This window comes from Piliocolobus tephrosceles, chromosome 1 (assembly GCF_002776525.5).
Source record: "Piliocolobus tephrosceles isolate RC106 chromosome 1, ASM277652v3, whole genome shotgun sequence".
In the NCBI taxonomy this organism is placed as follows: domain Eukaryota; kingdom Metazoa; phylum Chordata; class Mammalia; order Primates; family Cercopithecidae; genus Piliocolobus; species Piliocolobus tephrosceles.
The window spans coordinates 53,697,602-53,713,352 of NC_045434.1; the positions used below are offsets into that span (position 1 = coordinate 53,697,602).

Genomic DNA, 15,751 nt, shown 5'->3' on the forward strand with positions numbered 1-15,751 from the left:
ATGCTCTTATTTCAGATTTTGTAATCCACATAATTCCAAAAACCATCTAATCTAAAAAAAAGACTTGAAAGTGTAAAATGTAAAAATGCCAAGAGTCCTGGGAGGCCGAGGCAGGTGGATCACCTGAGGTGAGGAGTTTGAGACCAGCCTGGCCAACATGGTGAAACCTCAACTCTACTAAAAATACAAAAAAAAAAAAAAAAGTGGCTGGGTGTGGTGGTACACACCTGTAATCCCAGCTACTCGGAAGGCTGAGGCAGGAGAATTGCTTGAACCCAGGAGGCAAAAGTTGGAGTGAGCCAAGACAATCCCATTGCACTCTAGTCTGGGCAACAGAACGAGACTCCATCTCAAAATAAATAAATAAATAAATAAAATAAAATTCCAAGAGTCATTCTTTCTTTAACTGTGTCTCTTTAACAATATTTGAGCACATGTCCAAATATGGTAGTATACTACCTTATAAACAATTTGGTTATTAACCTGGTAGCAAATATTACAGTTAATTTTTAAAGTTTTTTTACATTTAGAAAGTCTGAAGGGCAGTCTCTTCTGCCTTTAATAAAGCAGATCCTCTAATACAGCATATAGTTTCTTATCTCTAGTGTGTTTGGCCCTTTAATATTGACATAAACTTTGAATTAAGGGTAACAAAAGCCTTAATATTAATAAAGGTGATAATGAATGTGAATGTAAAATTTTTACACATACAGTATATTGAAAACAACGATATAGTCTAGTCAATGGGCATTAGGAAATGAAAATATTTTGATGTGTAGATTAATTTGTAACAGATGGAAGACATACAAAAGAGATTACGTTCTACATCAAATCATACAAACTAAAAATTAAACAACATTTATTGGTTTTTATTTATAAATAAAGAAATGTTCAGCACAAACAATTTAGATTCAAATATTTAAGCAAGGAAAAACTCAGAAGTTTTTAACTTAACATACTTCCTCAAAATTATGTTTTATAAAGAATTTCATGATATATTGAAATATGATTCCTCTTTCTGCCATTCAATTCTATGTTCTTAAGGGTTCTTGATAAGACAGAGTCCTTGAGGGGAAAAAGAGAGATTTTTGAAATAAGCATCAATTGTAGTCAAGTGTTTATTACAATCTTAGCCTTTCAATTTTTCATATAGTCATTGTTTTTATTAAGTACTATTAAGAACAAATTATCTTACTTAGTAAGTAATACCACCAGTTCCCTTTTAAAAACTCAATAATATTTACTACACTACTCACCATTTTTCAAATATTTTTCTACATGTTTACCTTTTTCCTTTGAAAGTGAGAAATTCATACTGTACCAAAACATTTAAATAGCATATAAAATTTTTTCCACCCTGATTTTACCACAATTAGAAATAAAAATAAAAAATTTTCCCACTATTGTGTGTCTTTTACATATTTTTTTATTAAAGCGGTCAAAGCATCTAAAAAGCTGGCTTTAGGTAATTCATATAGTTCATTGTTTGCAATTTTTAAAACAGGACCACACTTTGCCGCTACTTATATTTTTAATATTCTTAGTTGAACAAAAAATATAATTTCCTTTTTCTGTATATAGTGTCTTCAAAAATGGTTAAAATTCTGATCCTACAAAATCGTTTACATAATTTTATTATACTTTTTTTTAACATTTCTCTAAGAAAATAGTTAAATTATTTCTTGTAAGTAGCAGAAGATGTATTTTTTAAATTGTAGTATGAGGAAACACTTTAGTACGTGATTTCCAAAAGTTACATAAAAATGTGGTTCTGAAAATAAACGCCATATTTTCCAAACTTTATTAGTAGTGCATGAAATTAGATTGAGAAGTAGGAGAAAGTGTGGTTTTGTCCTTATCACAGAACATATAGGTTAATTTTTGCACATTTAAATATTACACACATAAATTGATTTATTTTTCCAATTGCCAAAGTGTCACAAATATCAAATGGCAAACGTTGCTTTCACTTCAGACAATTCAGAAGGCCTGTTGAATTCATTACCACTTCCAGTTGTTTGCTTGGTGTAAAAAAAATGAAGAAAATATTATTATTTTTTCTTTCCAGTTGCCATAAAGTAAGAGTGGTATAGAACACAACATTTCTGAAATGTTGAATAACAATCTGACAAAAAAAAAACATACCTAGAGGTGAAAGCCTCTTCTTACCTTTGTCTTGGAATACATCTTGGATATTTTAACTGCCCTCTGTCACATTGCATTCTAAGTATAGATCCAGTAATATATAATTCAGCTGGATAAGTATCTCCTCTACAAATGAACTCAATATATTCACCATGCAAAATATGTGGTCTATTGTCAAAATCCCATTTCAGAAGTAAATTATTCTTTTCCATTTCAGCAAAAGATAATGTGCATGGCTCTGGGAACAAAAACAAGATAAAAAAAAAAAAAAAAGAAAGAAAAAGAAGAAAACTATCTTGTTACATCTTGGTACGAACAGGAATCATTGTATTGCGTACTCATGAGGACCTTAAAATTCTCAGATATAAGAGTAGCAAGCCAGTTAATTAGAATTAATATTTGAGTCATAAAATCCGTTCAAATCTCACAGAAAACAGTGAGCCATTTCTCTCTGTGGTCCTGGATTTGGGGAAAAGGTATTTTCTGCCAGTCACTTAGTTTTATGTTATTAGCTTTTTCAAAGACAGCAAACAAACAAAAAGAGGTATTTGGGGGGAAGTATTGACAGTTACTAATGGTCATTGATATCATGCTCTTTTCCCTTTTCATTCTTCAGAAAGTTCAAATAAAAATATCATGAGACAAATTATTAATTGCTGTATAAATAATATTTTATGGAAATATAGACACGAACTAGATTCTCGACACTGACCAAAGCTTTATAACCTCATGCCATCCAAAATGGTTGACAGTTACTTCTCTTTAAAATGTCTAGTTAAGAAATATCAAGGCTGGATTAAGACATTTTAAATTCTAAGCATGGAAAGTATAATTGTGTCCTTTCCCATGTATACTAAACAAAAGAGAACCTTAAAGTATGTATTAGGATACACACACACAAAAAAAACCTCTTTGATTTTTTTTTCCCAGAATAAAAACATTAATAGTTCTAAAACATCAAATATCAGATTATTTCAGAAAATGGGATTTCTTGTGTCCTTATTTGTCTCCTGGATGACCTAGCATTATGGAATAACTTCTGAGACAGGTAAAAAGGTTCAGAGTTGCTAATATGGCATATTAATCACATACCTGTAGTACATTAACAAACTTATTTAGTATGCCCTCTCTGATTGCCTGCAGGGGATACATTTCAAGAACCCCAATGCATGCTTGAAACTGCAGATAATGCCAAACCCTATTGTCATCCATTTGGAACACGTTTTTGTTCATGTATTCTGTCCACAAATTTAACGCCTCTTCCACCTCAACTAAGCATTTGTTATGCACTGTGGCTTGTAACTTTTGCAGTCTGAGGTGCAACAACAAAACTAGCACGGATTTCTTTTTCTTTCTTTCTTTACACTTTCATAGATAGAAGACTCATTGTTTCCATGGATCTTAGCAACCTCAGCACACATTTATTTTTCTTTTCTTTTTAAGTTGAGAATTTCCACCTTTTCACTTAAAAGAAGCACTTTACGCTTCTTTTTAGCATACCTTGGGCAGGAAAGACGGAAAGGCATGAGATTTTATTATACTACTCAGTGCAGAATTTAAAATGTATAAACTGTTTATTTCTGAAATTTTCAATTTAACGTTTTGAGACTGCAGTTTACAGCAGGTAACTGAAACCCCAGAAAGTGAAACCGCTGCTGAGAGTACTGTGTTCAGTTATTTTTTTCAGCAACTACTTATTAAATGCCTATGTGTCAAACGTTATGCCGGAAGTGCTACAGGCGCTAAAAATGAACAAGAATTACTACAGTCATTACAAAATAGTTGTGAAAATGAAGTCAAGTAGTGCTATGATTTAGGATGCCATTGTTCTACAAAACATGAGATTTAAATTAAAAGAAATTTAAAAGTTGATTCATGGACCTTTAACTTTCAGCTGTGGCAGAGTAGATCATACCAAAGTCGGCTACCACACAGTAGATCATACGAAACTCGGCTACCACAGAGTAGATTATATCAAACCAGCACTTCTATTAAGAAACCAAAAATCTGAAAAACAGGGAAACAAGTAAGCATTTCAAGGTATCAGAAAACCTCCAAGGAACTTAGTCAAGGAGCTAAGGTTCTGGAAAAAATGTATTCAGCTGAGTTAAACATCCATGTGAGGCTGGGCGCGGTGGCTCACTCCCGTAATTCCAGCACTTTGGGAGGCCAAGGCGGGTGGATCATCTGAGGTCAGGAGTTTGAGACCAGCCTGGCCAACATGGCAAAATCCCGTCTCTACTGAAAATAAAATAAAATAAAATAAAATTTACTATAAAATAAAATATAAATAAAATAAAATAAATCCGGGCATGGGGGTGCTTGCCTGTAATCCCAGCTACTCAGGAAAGCTGAGGCAGAAGAATCACTTGAACCTGGGAGGTGGAGGTTGCAGTGAGCCGGGATCGTGCCACTGCACTCCAGCCTGGGCGACAGAAGGAGAGTCTGTCAAAAAATTCTATGTGCCATTTTTTCTCTTGAGGTGATCATTGACTCTAAGTCTGAGAGATTAGGTGATAGAGAATGGCCAGGATAGGCACAGAACCAGCAGAACTTGTGAAAATCTCATCATAGAGTTGAAGACAGGAAAATGAGAATTTGGTAAACCAAGGCAGCCAGGACTTGAAAAGGAAAGAACTTAGAAGGATAGGAGGTGTAGAGATATGAGCTTGAGGCTCTGCGCTAGCTTTTCCCTGAGGTACTGCTTATGCCTGACTTGTATAGAGTCATAGGATGAGAAACCAAGCGGAAAGTAAATACAAACTTACAGTGGGCATTTGGCAGTCTCCCAGTAATATCAGAGACAGTCAAGGAGAAAAAGCTTTAATAAACACAACAAACAAACTCTCTGTGAAGAGCCCTGGAGAGTTACGGTCTCTGAGAAAAGGCAAACAGAGGTCTGAAAACAAATGTAGAGAAAGCTTTATTTCACATTGTATTGAAACCAACTGCCTCTACCCTAATCATCAGCCAGAGGATGAGATGAGTAGTCTTTGGAGTAAGTTGACATCATCCAAACCTCCTAAAATTTTCCATATATAATATTTGAAATTCAATCAACTGTTAACAAAAATATCAAGAATTTGGGGCTAGAAAATAGTTCCAGATATTGGAGTTTGCAGATAAGCCTTAATAAAAAGTATGAATTATATGTTCAAGAAGTTGACGTTAAGATAGGATCTTTCATCAAATAACTCAAAGCTACAAAAAGAAAATATGAAATAGAAATGCAAAGATAATCGCTGAAATTGAGAACTCAAAAGATGAGTTTAAAGCAGATTGGATACATCTAAAGAGAAGATTATTAAACCAGAAGAAAATTGCCAAATTGAAACAAAGAAACGATACGAGAAAATTAACAAAAAATTACTACTGTAAAACAAGACGAAAATCAGAGAAAATATAGATTTAAAGAGACAATGGCATAGCAAAACGATGTAATATATGTATCATGGAATCACAGCCAAGGAGTGGGAAATGTACACTTTAAAAGATATTAGCCAAACATTTCTAAAACCCATGAAGGATATCAAGCACATCAAGATTCAAGGAATGCTACTAACTTGAAGAATAAAATGTACAAAGAAACCCACATCTAGGCCAACATAAATAATTTGCTGAGATTAAAAACAAAGAGAAATGTTAAAAACAGCAGAGAATAAAAACGATGCATTACATTCAAAAAGTATTATTAAGAATGGCATTTGATTATTTAACAAAAACTATAAAAAACAGAAAAGGATGAAATGACACTTTCTTTTTTGAGATGGAGTCTTGCTTGTCGCCCAGGCTGGAGTGCAGTGCCGATTCTTGGCTCACTGCAAGCTCCGCCTCACAGGTTCATGCCATTCTCGTGCCTCAGCCTCCCGAGTAGCTGGGACTACAGGCGCCCACCACCACGCCCATTAACTTTTTTTGTATTTTTAGTAGGGGCAGGATTTCACCATGTTAGCCAGGATGGTTTTGATTTCCTGACCTCGTGATCTGCCCGCCTCGGCCTCCCAAAGTGCTGGAATTACAGGCGTGAGCCACTGCTCCCAGCCAAAATAACAGATTTTAAAGCACTGAAAGAAAATAAGGGCTAAGCTACAATTCTATATCAGGCAAAAATATCCTTCAAAATTGAAGGAAAATAAAGACATTTGCAGTCTTAAAAAAAAAAAAACTGAAAAAATAATGAAGAAATAATAGTTTTCAAGCAAAAGTAAAATTATCCCAGTGAGAAACAGAGAAAAACAGGAAAAGATGAGGAGAAAATGCATTGATAAATACATAGGTAAATCTAAAAGAAGATAGTTGGACAAAACAATAATGTCAATCACATCTTTTGGATTTAAAATACATGTAGAATTAAAATACATGATATAGTAATATAAAATGTTGGAAGAGTAAATAATCAGTGTTTTAAAGTCCTAGAGAAGTGATAAAAGTTCTAATATATATTGGATTGAATTACTAAAGATTGTATGATATAATCTCTATGATAATGGTTAAGAAAAAATGACAGGAAAGTATAATTAACCAGCTAATAGAGGATGAAATAGTTTAACAAAAAATAGATTTATCCATAAGAAAGTACAAATATTTTTAAAAAGAAAAAATAATAGAGAACAAGCTGGGCACCATGACTTATATCTGTAATCCAGCACTTTGGAAGGCCAAAGCGGGAGGATCACTTGAGCCCAGGAACTCAAGACCACCCTGGGCAACATAAGGTGACACCATCTCCACTAAAAATAAAAATTGAAAAAATAGCTGGGTGTGGTGGCGCATGCCCCATCTCTACAAAAAAAAAAAAAAAGAAAAAGAAAAATCTAAAAATTAGCTAGGTGTGGTCCCAACTACTAAAGAGGCTGAGGTGAGAGGTCATTTAAGCCCAAGGTCAGGGCACTCCAGCCTGGGCAACAAATGAGACCCTGTCTCTCTCTATATATATCCATCTACCTATCTATCGACAGACCAGCCTAGGCAACATAAGGAGATTTCATCTCCATAAAAAATGAAAATAAAAAAATAGCTTGGTGTGGTGGCACACACCCTGTCTCTATAAAAAAAATTATATATAAAATATATATACATCTCTAGATGTGTCTACATAGATACAGAGATATTTTGAGAGAGAGAGAGACAGAGACTGTTTCTCCTTTGTTGCCCAGGCTGGAGTTCCTTAGAAACAAATCTTTCTCTCTCTCTCTATATATATATATATGTGTGTGTGTGTGTGTGTGTATGTGTGTGTGTGTGTATGTATATATATATGCATATATGTATGTGTGTGTGTGTGTGTATATCTACATATATATGGGTCGGTTCCAAGATGGCCAAATACGAACAGCTCCAGTCTGCATCTCCCAGCAAGATAGACACGGAATACGGGTGATTTCTGCATATCCAACTGAGGTACCTGGTTTATCTCATTGGGACTGGCTAGACAGTGGATGCACCCCACAGAGGGCAAACTGAAGCAGGGTGGGGCATCGCTACATTTGGGAGCGCAAGGGGTTGGGGGATTTACCTTTCCTAGCCAAGGGAAGCCATGACAGATTGTACCTGGAGAAACGGTACACTTCTGACCAAATACTGTGCTTTTCCCATGGTCTTAGCAATCGGAAGATCAGGAGATATCCTCCTTTGCCTGGCTTGGTGGGTCCCACACACATGGTGCCTTGCTCACTGCTAGTGCAGCAGTATGAGATCAACCTGTGATGCTGCAGCTTCACTGCGGGAAGTGGTATCTGCCATTGCTGTGGCTTGAGTAGCTCACAGTGGAAACAAAGCGGCCAGGAACCTCGAACTGGGCAGAGCGCACCACAGCTCAGCAAGGCCTACTGCCTCTCTAAATTCCACCTCTGGGGACAGGGCATGGCAAGACAAAAGGCAACAGAGAGCTTCTGCAGGCCTAAATGGTCCTCTCTGATAGGTCTGAAGAGAGCAGTGGCTCTCTCGGCATGGTGTTCAAGCTCTGAGAATGGACAGACTGCCTTCTCAAGCGGGTCCCTGACCTCCATGTAGCCTAACTGGGAGACACTTCCCAGTAGGGGCCAACAGATACCTCAAACAGGCAGGAGCCCCCCTGGGATGAAGCTTCCAGAGGAAGGATCTGGCAGCAATGTTTGCTGTTCTGCAGTCTCCACTGGTGATACCCAGGAAAAAATTCCATAGACCTCCAGGAAACTCCAACAGACCTGCAGCTGAGGGGACTGACTGTTAGAAGAAAAACTAACAGACAGACAGAAATAGCATCAACATCAACAAAAAGGGCATCCACAGCAAAATACCATCTGTAGGTCACCAACATCAAAGACCAAATGTAGATTAAAAACCACAAAGATGGGGAGAAACCAGAGCAGAAAAGATGAAAATTCCAAAAACCAGAAGGCCTCTTCTCCTCCAAAGGATTGCAGCTCCTTACCAGCGTGGGAACAAAACTGGACAGAGAATGAGTTTGACGAGCTGACAGAAGTAGTCTTCAGAAGGTTGGTAATAACAAACTTCTCCGAGCTAAAGGAGCATGTTCTAACCCATCACAAGGAAACTAAAACCTTGAAAAAAGGTTAGATGAATGACAAGCTAGAATAAAAACTGTAGAGAAGACCTTAAATGACCTGATGGAGCTGAAAAACACAGCACGAGAACTTCATGACGCATGCACAAGCTTCAATAGTCAATTTGATGAAATGGAAGAAAAGGTATCAGTGATTGAAGATCAAATTAATTAAGCGAGAAAACAAGATTAGAGAAAAAAGAGTGAAAAGAAATGAACAAAGCCTCCAAGAAATATGGGACTATGTGAAAAGACCAAATACATGTTTGATTTCTGTACTGGAAAGTGATGGAGAGAATGGAACAAGTTAGGAAACACTCTTCAGGATATTATCCAGGAAAACTTCCCTAACCTAGTAAGGCAGGCCAACATTCAAATTCAAGAAATACAGAGAACACCACAAAGATACTCCTCGACAAGAGCAACTCCAAAACACATAACTGTCAGTTTCACCAAGGTTGAAATGAAGAAAGAAATGTTAAGGGCAGCCGGAGAGAAAGGTTAGGTTACCCATATAGGGAAGCTCATCAAACTAACAGAAGATCTCTCGGCAGAAACTCTACAAGCCAAAAGAGAGTGGAGGCCAATACTCAACATTCTTAAAGAAAGAATTTTCAACCCAGAATCTCATATCCAGCCAAATTAAGCTTCATAAGTGAAAGAGAAATAAAATCCTTTACAGACAAGCAAATGCTTAGAGATTTTGTCACCACTGGGCCTGACTTACAAGAGCTCCTGAAGGAAGCATTAAACATGGAAAGGAATAACTGGTACTACTCATTGCAAAAACATGCCATATTGTAAAGACCATTGATGCTATGAAGAAATTGCATCAATTAACTCATAAAATAACCAGTTAACATTATAACGACAGGATCAAATTCACACATCATGATACTAACCTTAAATGTAAATGGGCTAAATGCCCCAATTAAAAGACACAGACTGGCAAATTGGATTGAGTCAAGACCCATCAGTGTCCTGTATTCTGGAGACCCATGTAATGTACAAAGACACACATAGGCTCAAAATAAAGGGGTGGAGGAAGATCTACCAAGCAAATGGAAAGCAAAAAAAAAGCACAGCTTGCAATCCTAGTCTCAGAGAAAACACACTGTAAACCAGCAAAGATCAAAAGAGACAAAGAAGGCCATTACATAATGCTAAAGGGATCAATTCAACAAGAAAGAGCTAACTATCCTAAATATATATGCACCCAATACAGGAACACCCAGATTCATAAACCAAGTCCTTAGAGACCTACAAAGAGACTTAGACATTCACTCAATAATAACGGGAGACTTTAACACCCCACTGTCAACATTAGGCAGATCAGTGAGACAGAAGGTTAGCAAGGATATCCAGGATTTGAACTCAGCTCTGGATCAAGTGGACCTAATAGACATCTACAGAACTCTACATCCCAAATCAACAGAATATACATTCTTCTTAGTACCACATCGCACTTATTCTAAAGTTGACCACATAATTAGAAGTAAAACACTCCTCAGCAAATGTAAAAGAACAGCAATCACAGCAAACTGTTTCTCAGACCATAGTGCAATCAAATTAGAACTCAGGATGAATAAACTCACTCAAAACTGCACAACTACATGGAAACTGAACAACCTGCTCCTGAATGAGTACTGGGTAAATAACAAATGAAGGCAGAAATAAAGATGTTCTTTGAAACCAATGAGAACAAGGACACATTTGTTCTCTGTGACACATTTAAAGCAGTGTGTAGAGGGAAATTTATAACACTAAATGCCCACAAGATAAAGCAGGAAAGATCTAAAATCGACACCCTAACATCACAACTAAAAGAACTAGAGAAGCAAGAGCGAACAAATTTAAAAGTTAGCAGAAGGCAAGAAATAACTAAGTTCAGAGCAGAACTGAAGGAGACAGAGACACAAAAACCCTTCAAAAAATCAATGAATCCAGGAGCTGGTTTTTTGAAAAGATCAACAAAATTGATAGATCACTAGCAAGACTAATAAAGAAGAAAAGAGAGAAGAATCAAATAGACATAATAAAAAATGACAAAGGGGATATCAACACCAATCCCACAGAAATGCAAACTACCATCAGAGAATACTATAAACACCTCTATGCAAATAAACTAGAAAATCTAGAAGAAATGGCTAAATTCCTGGACACATACACCCTCCCAACACTAAACCAGGAAGAAGTTGAAGCTCTGAATAGACCAAAACATGTTCTGAAATTGAGGCAATAATTAATAGCCCTCCAACCAAAAGAAGTCCAGGACCAGACGGATTCACAGTCGAAATCTACCAGAGGTACAAAGAGGAGATTGTACCATTCATTCTGAAACAATTCTAATCAACAGAAAAAGAGGGACTCCTCCCTAACTCACTTTATGAGGCCAACATCATCCCAATACTGAAGCCTGGCAGAGATATAGCAAAAACATAGAATTTTAGGCTGATATCCATGAAGAACATCAATGCAAAAATTCTCAATAAAATACTGGTGAACTGAATCCAGCAGCACGTAAAAAAGCATATCCACAATGATCAAGTCAGCTTCATCCCTGGGATGCAAGGCTGGTTCAACATATGCAAATCAATAAACATAATCTATCACATAAACAGAACCAATGAAAAAACCATGTGATTACATCAATAGATGCAGAAAATGTCTTCGACAAAATTCAACAGCCTTCATGCTAAAAACTCTCAATAAACTAGATATTGATGGAATGTATCTCAAAATAATAAAAGCTATCTATGACAAACCAACAGACAATATCATACTGAATAGGCAAAAATTGGAAGCATTCCCTTTGAAAACTGGCACAAGACAAGGATGCGCTCTCTCACCACTCCTATTCAACACAGTGTTGGAAGTTCTGGCTAGGACAATCAGGCAAGAGAAAGAAATAAAGCATATTCAATTAGGAAAAAAGGAAGTCAAACTATCTCTGTTTGCAGATGACATGACTGTATATTTAGAAAACCCCATTGTCTCAGCCCCGAATCTCCTTAAGCAGATAAGCACCTTCAGCAAAGTGTCAGCATACAAAATCAATGTGCAAAAATCACAAGCATTCCTATACACCAATAACAAACAGAGAGCCAAATCATGAGTGAACTCCCATTCACAATTACTACAAAGAGAATAAAATACTTTGGAATCCATCTTGCAAAGGATGGGAAGGACCTCTTCAAGGATAACTACAAACCACTGCTCAACAAAATAGAAGAGGACAAGAACAAATGGAAGAGCATTCCATGCTCATGGATAGGAAGAATCAATTATTGTGGAAATGGCCACACTGCCCAAGGTAATTTATAGATTCAGTGCTATCTCCATCAACCTACCACTGACTTTCTTCACAGAATTGGAAAAAAACTACTTTACAGTTCATATGGAACCAAAAAAGAGCCCACATAGCCAAGACGATCCTAAGCAAAAAGAATAAAGGATGGAGGCATCATGCTACCTGACTTCAAATTATACTATAAGGCTACAGAAAACAAAACAGCATGGTACTGGTACCAAAACAGATATATAGACCAATGGAACAGAACAGAGACCTCAGAAATACCACCACTCATCTACAACCATCTGATCATTGACAAACCTGATAAAAACCTGCAATGGGGAAAGGATTCCCTATTTAATAAATGGTGCTGGGAAAACTGGGTAGCCATATGTAGAAAGCTGAAACTGGATCCCTTCCTTATACCTTATACAAAAATTAATTCAAGATGGAATAAAGACTTAAATGTTAGACCTAAAAACCATAAAAACCCTAGAAGAAAACCTAGACAATATCATTCAGGACATAGACATGGGCAAAGACTTCATGACTAAAACATCAAAAACAATGGTAACAAAAGCCAAAATTGACAAATGGAATCTAAATGAACTGAAGAGCTTCTGCACAGCAAAATAATCTACCATCAGAATGAGGAGGCAACCTACAGAATGGGAGAAAATTTTTGCAATCTAGCCATCTGACAAAGGGCTAATATCCAGAATCTACAAAGAACTTAAGCAAATTCACAAGAATAAAACAACCCCATCAAAAAGTAGGCAAAGGATATGAACAGACACTTCTTAAAAGAAGACATTTATGCAGCCAATAGACAAATGAAAAAATGCTCATCATCGCTGGTAATCAGAGAAATGCTAATCAAAAGCACAATGAGATATATCATGCCAGTTACAATGGTGATCATTAAAAAGTCAGGAAACAACAGATGCTGGAGAGGATGTGGAGAAATAGGAACACTTTTACACTGTTGGTGGGAGTATAAATTAGGTCAACCATTGTGGAAGACAGTGTGGCAATTCCTCAAGGATCTAGAACTAGAAATACCATTTGACCCAGTGATCCCATTACTGGATATATTCCCAAAGGATTATAAATCATGCTACCATAAAGACACATGCACATATATGTTTATTGTGGAACTATTCACAATAGCAAAGACTTGGAACCAACCCAAGTGTCCATCAATGATAGACTGAATTAAGAAAATATGGCATATATACACAATGGAATGCTGTGCACCCATAAAAAGGGATGAGTTCATGTCGTTTGCAGGGACATGGATGAAGCTGGAAACCATCATTCTGAGAAAACTATCACAAGGACAGAAAACCAAACACTGCATGTTCTTGTTCATAGGCAGGAGTTGAACAACGAGAACACTTGGACACAAAGCAGGGAACATCACACACCACGGCCTGTCGTGTAGTTGGGGGTTGGGGGAGGGATAGCATTAAGAGAAATACCTAATGTAAATGACAAGTTGATGGGTGCAGCAAACCAATATGGCACATGTATACCTATGTAACAAACCTGCACTTTGTGTGCATGTATCCTAGAACTTAAACTATAATAAAACATACACGCATATATATATGGAGAGAGAGAGATGACCAATAGGATATACATGGAATATAGTAACATACACCTAGTATAGAAAGATGAGGTATAAACTGAAATATATTAGTAATTACATGAATATGTAAATGAACTAAATATTCCATAAAAGAAAAATTATAAACTGCATAAGTATGTTTTAAAATAAGCTATATATTGCTTATAAGAGATGCACACTAAAAGTAAGAACCCAGAAGTTTGAAAGTTAAGGGATGGAAAAATGTGTACTATGTAAATGCTTGTCAAAAACCCTTTGGTACAGCTAAAGGAAACTTCAAGTCCAAAAAAAAAAGGCATTACTATATATGAAGGAGGTCTTTTAAAATTAGACTACGCCAGTACACCAAGATTTAGTGTCCCAATTTGTGTGTGTACCTAATGAAATAGCATCGAAATAAAAAAGCAAAAATTGACAGAACTAAAATACGAAATGTTTTACGATGCCAAGTGAGAGTTTAACATGCTTCTCTCAGTCATTGATAGAAAACAAACACACACAAATCAGTACAGCTTTGGATTAACTTAAACATAAAAAAAAATTCAATCCAATTTGCATATATAAAGCAGTGAACCCAACAGTGACAAAGTTAACTTTTTTCAAGTACAAAAAGAACATTTACCTAAAGCAAATATATGCTTGTTATAAAGCAAATATCAACAAATTTTAAAGTGTAGATATAATTCAAAATATGTCTTAATTGAATTAAACTAGAAATCAATAACCAAAAGAAAACTAGAAAATCCCCTAAATATTCAGAACTTTAAAAAGAAACTTCTAAATGATGCAGAGCACACAGAATGCATCAAAATGAATACTATAAAATTTTTGAGCTGAATGATAGTAAAAATCCAAGATATAAAAATGGGTTGGATGAAGTTAAAGTTGTACTCAGAGAGAAATTTCTATTTTTAAATTCATTTTTTTAGAAAAAATATAAATGCTGAAAATCAGTAATCTATGTATGCATCTAAACAAGCCAGAAAAAGAGTAACAAAAGAAATCCAAGAAAATAGAAGAAAGAAAATAATAAAGATAATAGCATAATTAATAAAATAGAAAGCAAAATTTGATGAATCAACAAATGCAAATGTTGGTTGTTTGAAAACACTAGTAAAATACGTAGACCCTTAGGCATATCAAGACAGATACATGTTAATAGAAGTAATAATAAAAGATACATCAATAAAAACATCAGAAAGAGGATAGGGAGATGTCATAACTACTTTATGTTACTGGATTTGACAATGTGGTTGTAATGAACGAATCAAGAAGCCACTCTCTACCAAAACTGATAGAAGAAGAAATAATTACCGTTATTTGTTAAACAAATTGAAGCTGTCAATTTGCCTTTTCACAGAAAAACTCAAGTCTCAGATGGCTTCTCTGGTTAACTCTTAAAATTATTAAGGTAGAAATAACATCGATCCAGAAAACCAGAAAAGAGGGAACGCTTCCCAATCATGGGATGAGGTCAGCACAAACTTGATATCAACCAGAAAGGAAAATAACCGACCAGTCTTTCTCATGAAAATAGATGAGCAAAATATTGATAAATAAAAATATAACATATAATATGCATAATTTATCACAACCTTGTGGAATTTCTCACAGGAATACAATCATGCTTTAACATTCAAAAGAGGCAGTATAATTCATTAAATTACAGGGAAAAAACAAAAGTAACAATCATGAAATTATTTCAACAGATATTGCTAAAATTAAACACTGAAGATTCTTTAAAAATATTTTTTTGCAAAATAGAAAGAAAGGTTTCTACACCTTTAACTTGATTTTTTAAAAAGTATTTATAACAACACATAGAGATGAATTATTGAAAATTTTACTTGTGAGAATGGGAAACAAATAAAGATATCCACTACCTCTTCCATTCAACATTGTACTGAAGTCCTAGCCAGTGAAAGAACATAAGAGAGATAGATAAAAGCCAGAATTGAAAATAAAAAATATTTCCTTATTATTCCTTATTCCTTATAATAAGGAAATAAAAAATATTTCCTTATTATAAGATATGCTATTTTATGCCTCTGAGGGCCTTAATAAATGTTGTTACTCTTACTAGGATGCCTTGCTAGTAAAACATTAACTTGCTTCATCTTTCCATATTGAGTTGTCCATT

General features: G+C 35.5%; 1 protein-coding gene across 1 annotated transcript in view; it reads right to left on the reverse strand.

Moving 5' to 3' along the window:
• Window positions 1-382: 382 nt before the first annotated feature.
• F13B (coagulation factor XIII B chain) overlaps window positions 383-15,751 on the reverse strand; it is a 32,674-nt gene continuing 17,305 nt past the window's right edge. The window contains exons 11-12 of the mRNA XM_023203367.3: window positions 2,170-2,383; window positions 383-1,065 (exon numbers count right to left, since the gene is read on the reverse strand). Of these exons, the coding sequence (XP_023059135.3) occupies window positions 1,032-1,065; window positions 2,170-2,383 (248 nt within the window). The 3' untranslated portion in view covers window positions 383-1,031. The remainder of the gene's footprint in view (window positions 1,066-2,169; window positions 2,384-15,751) is intronic.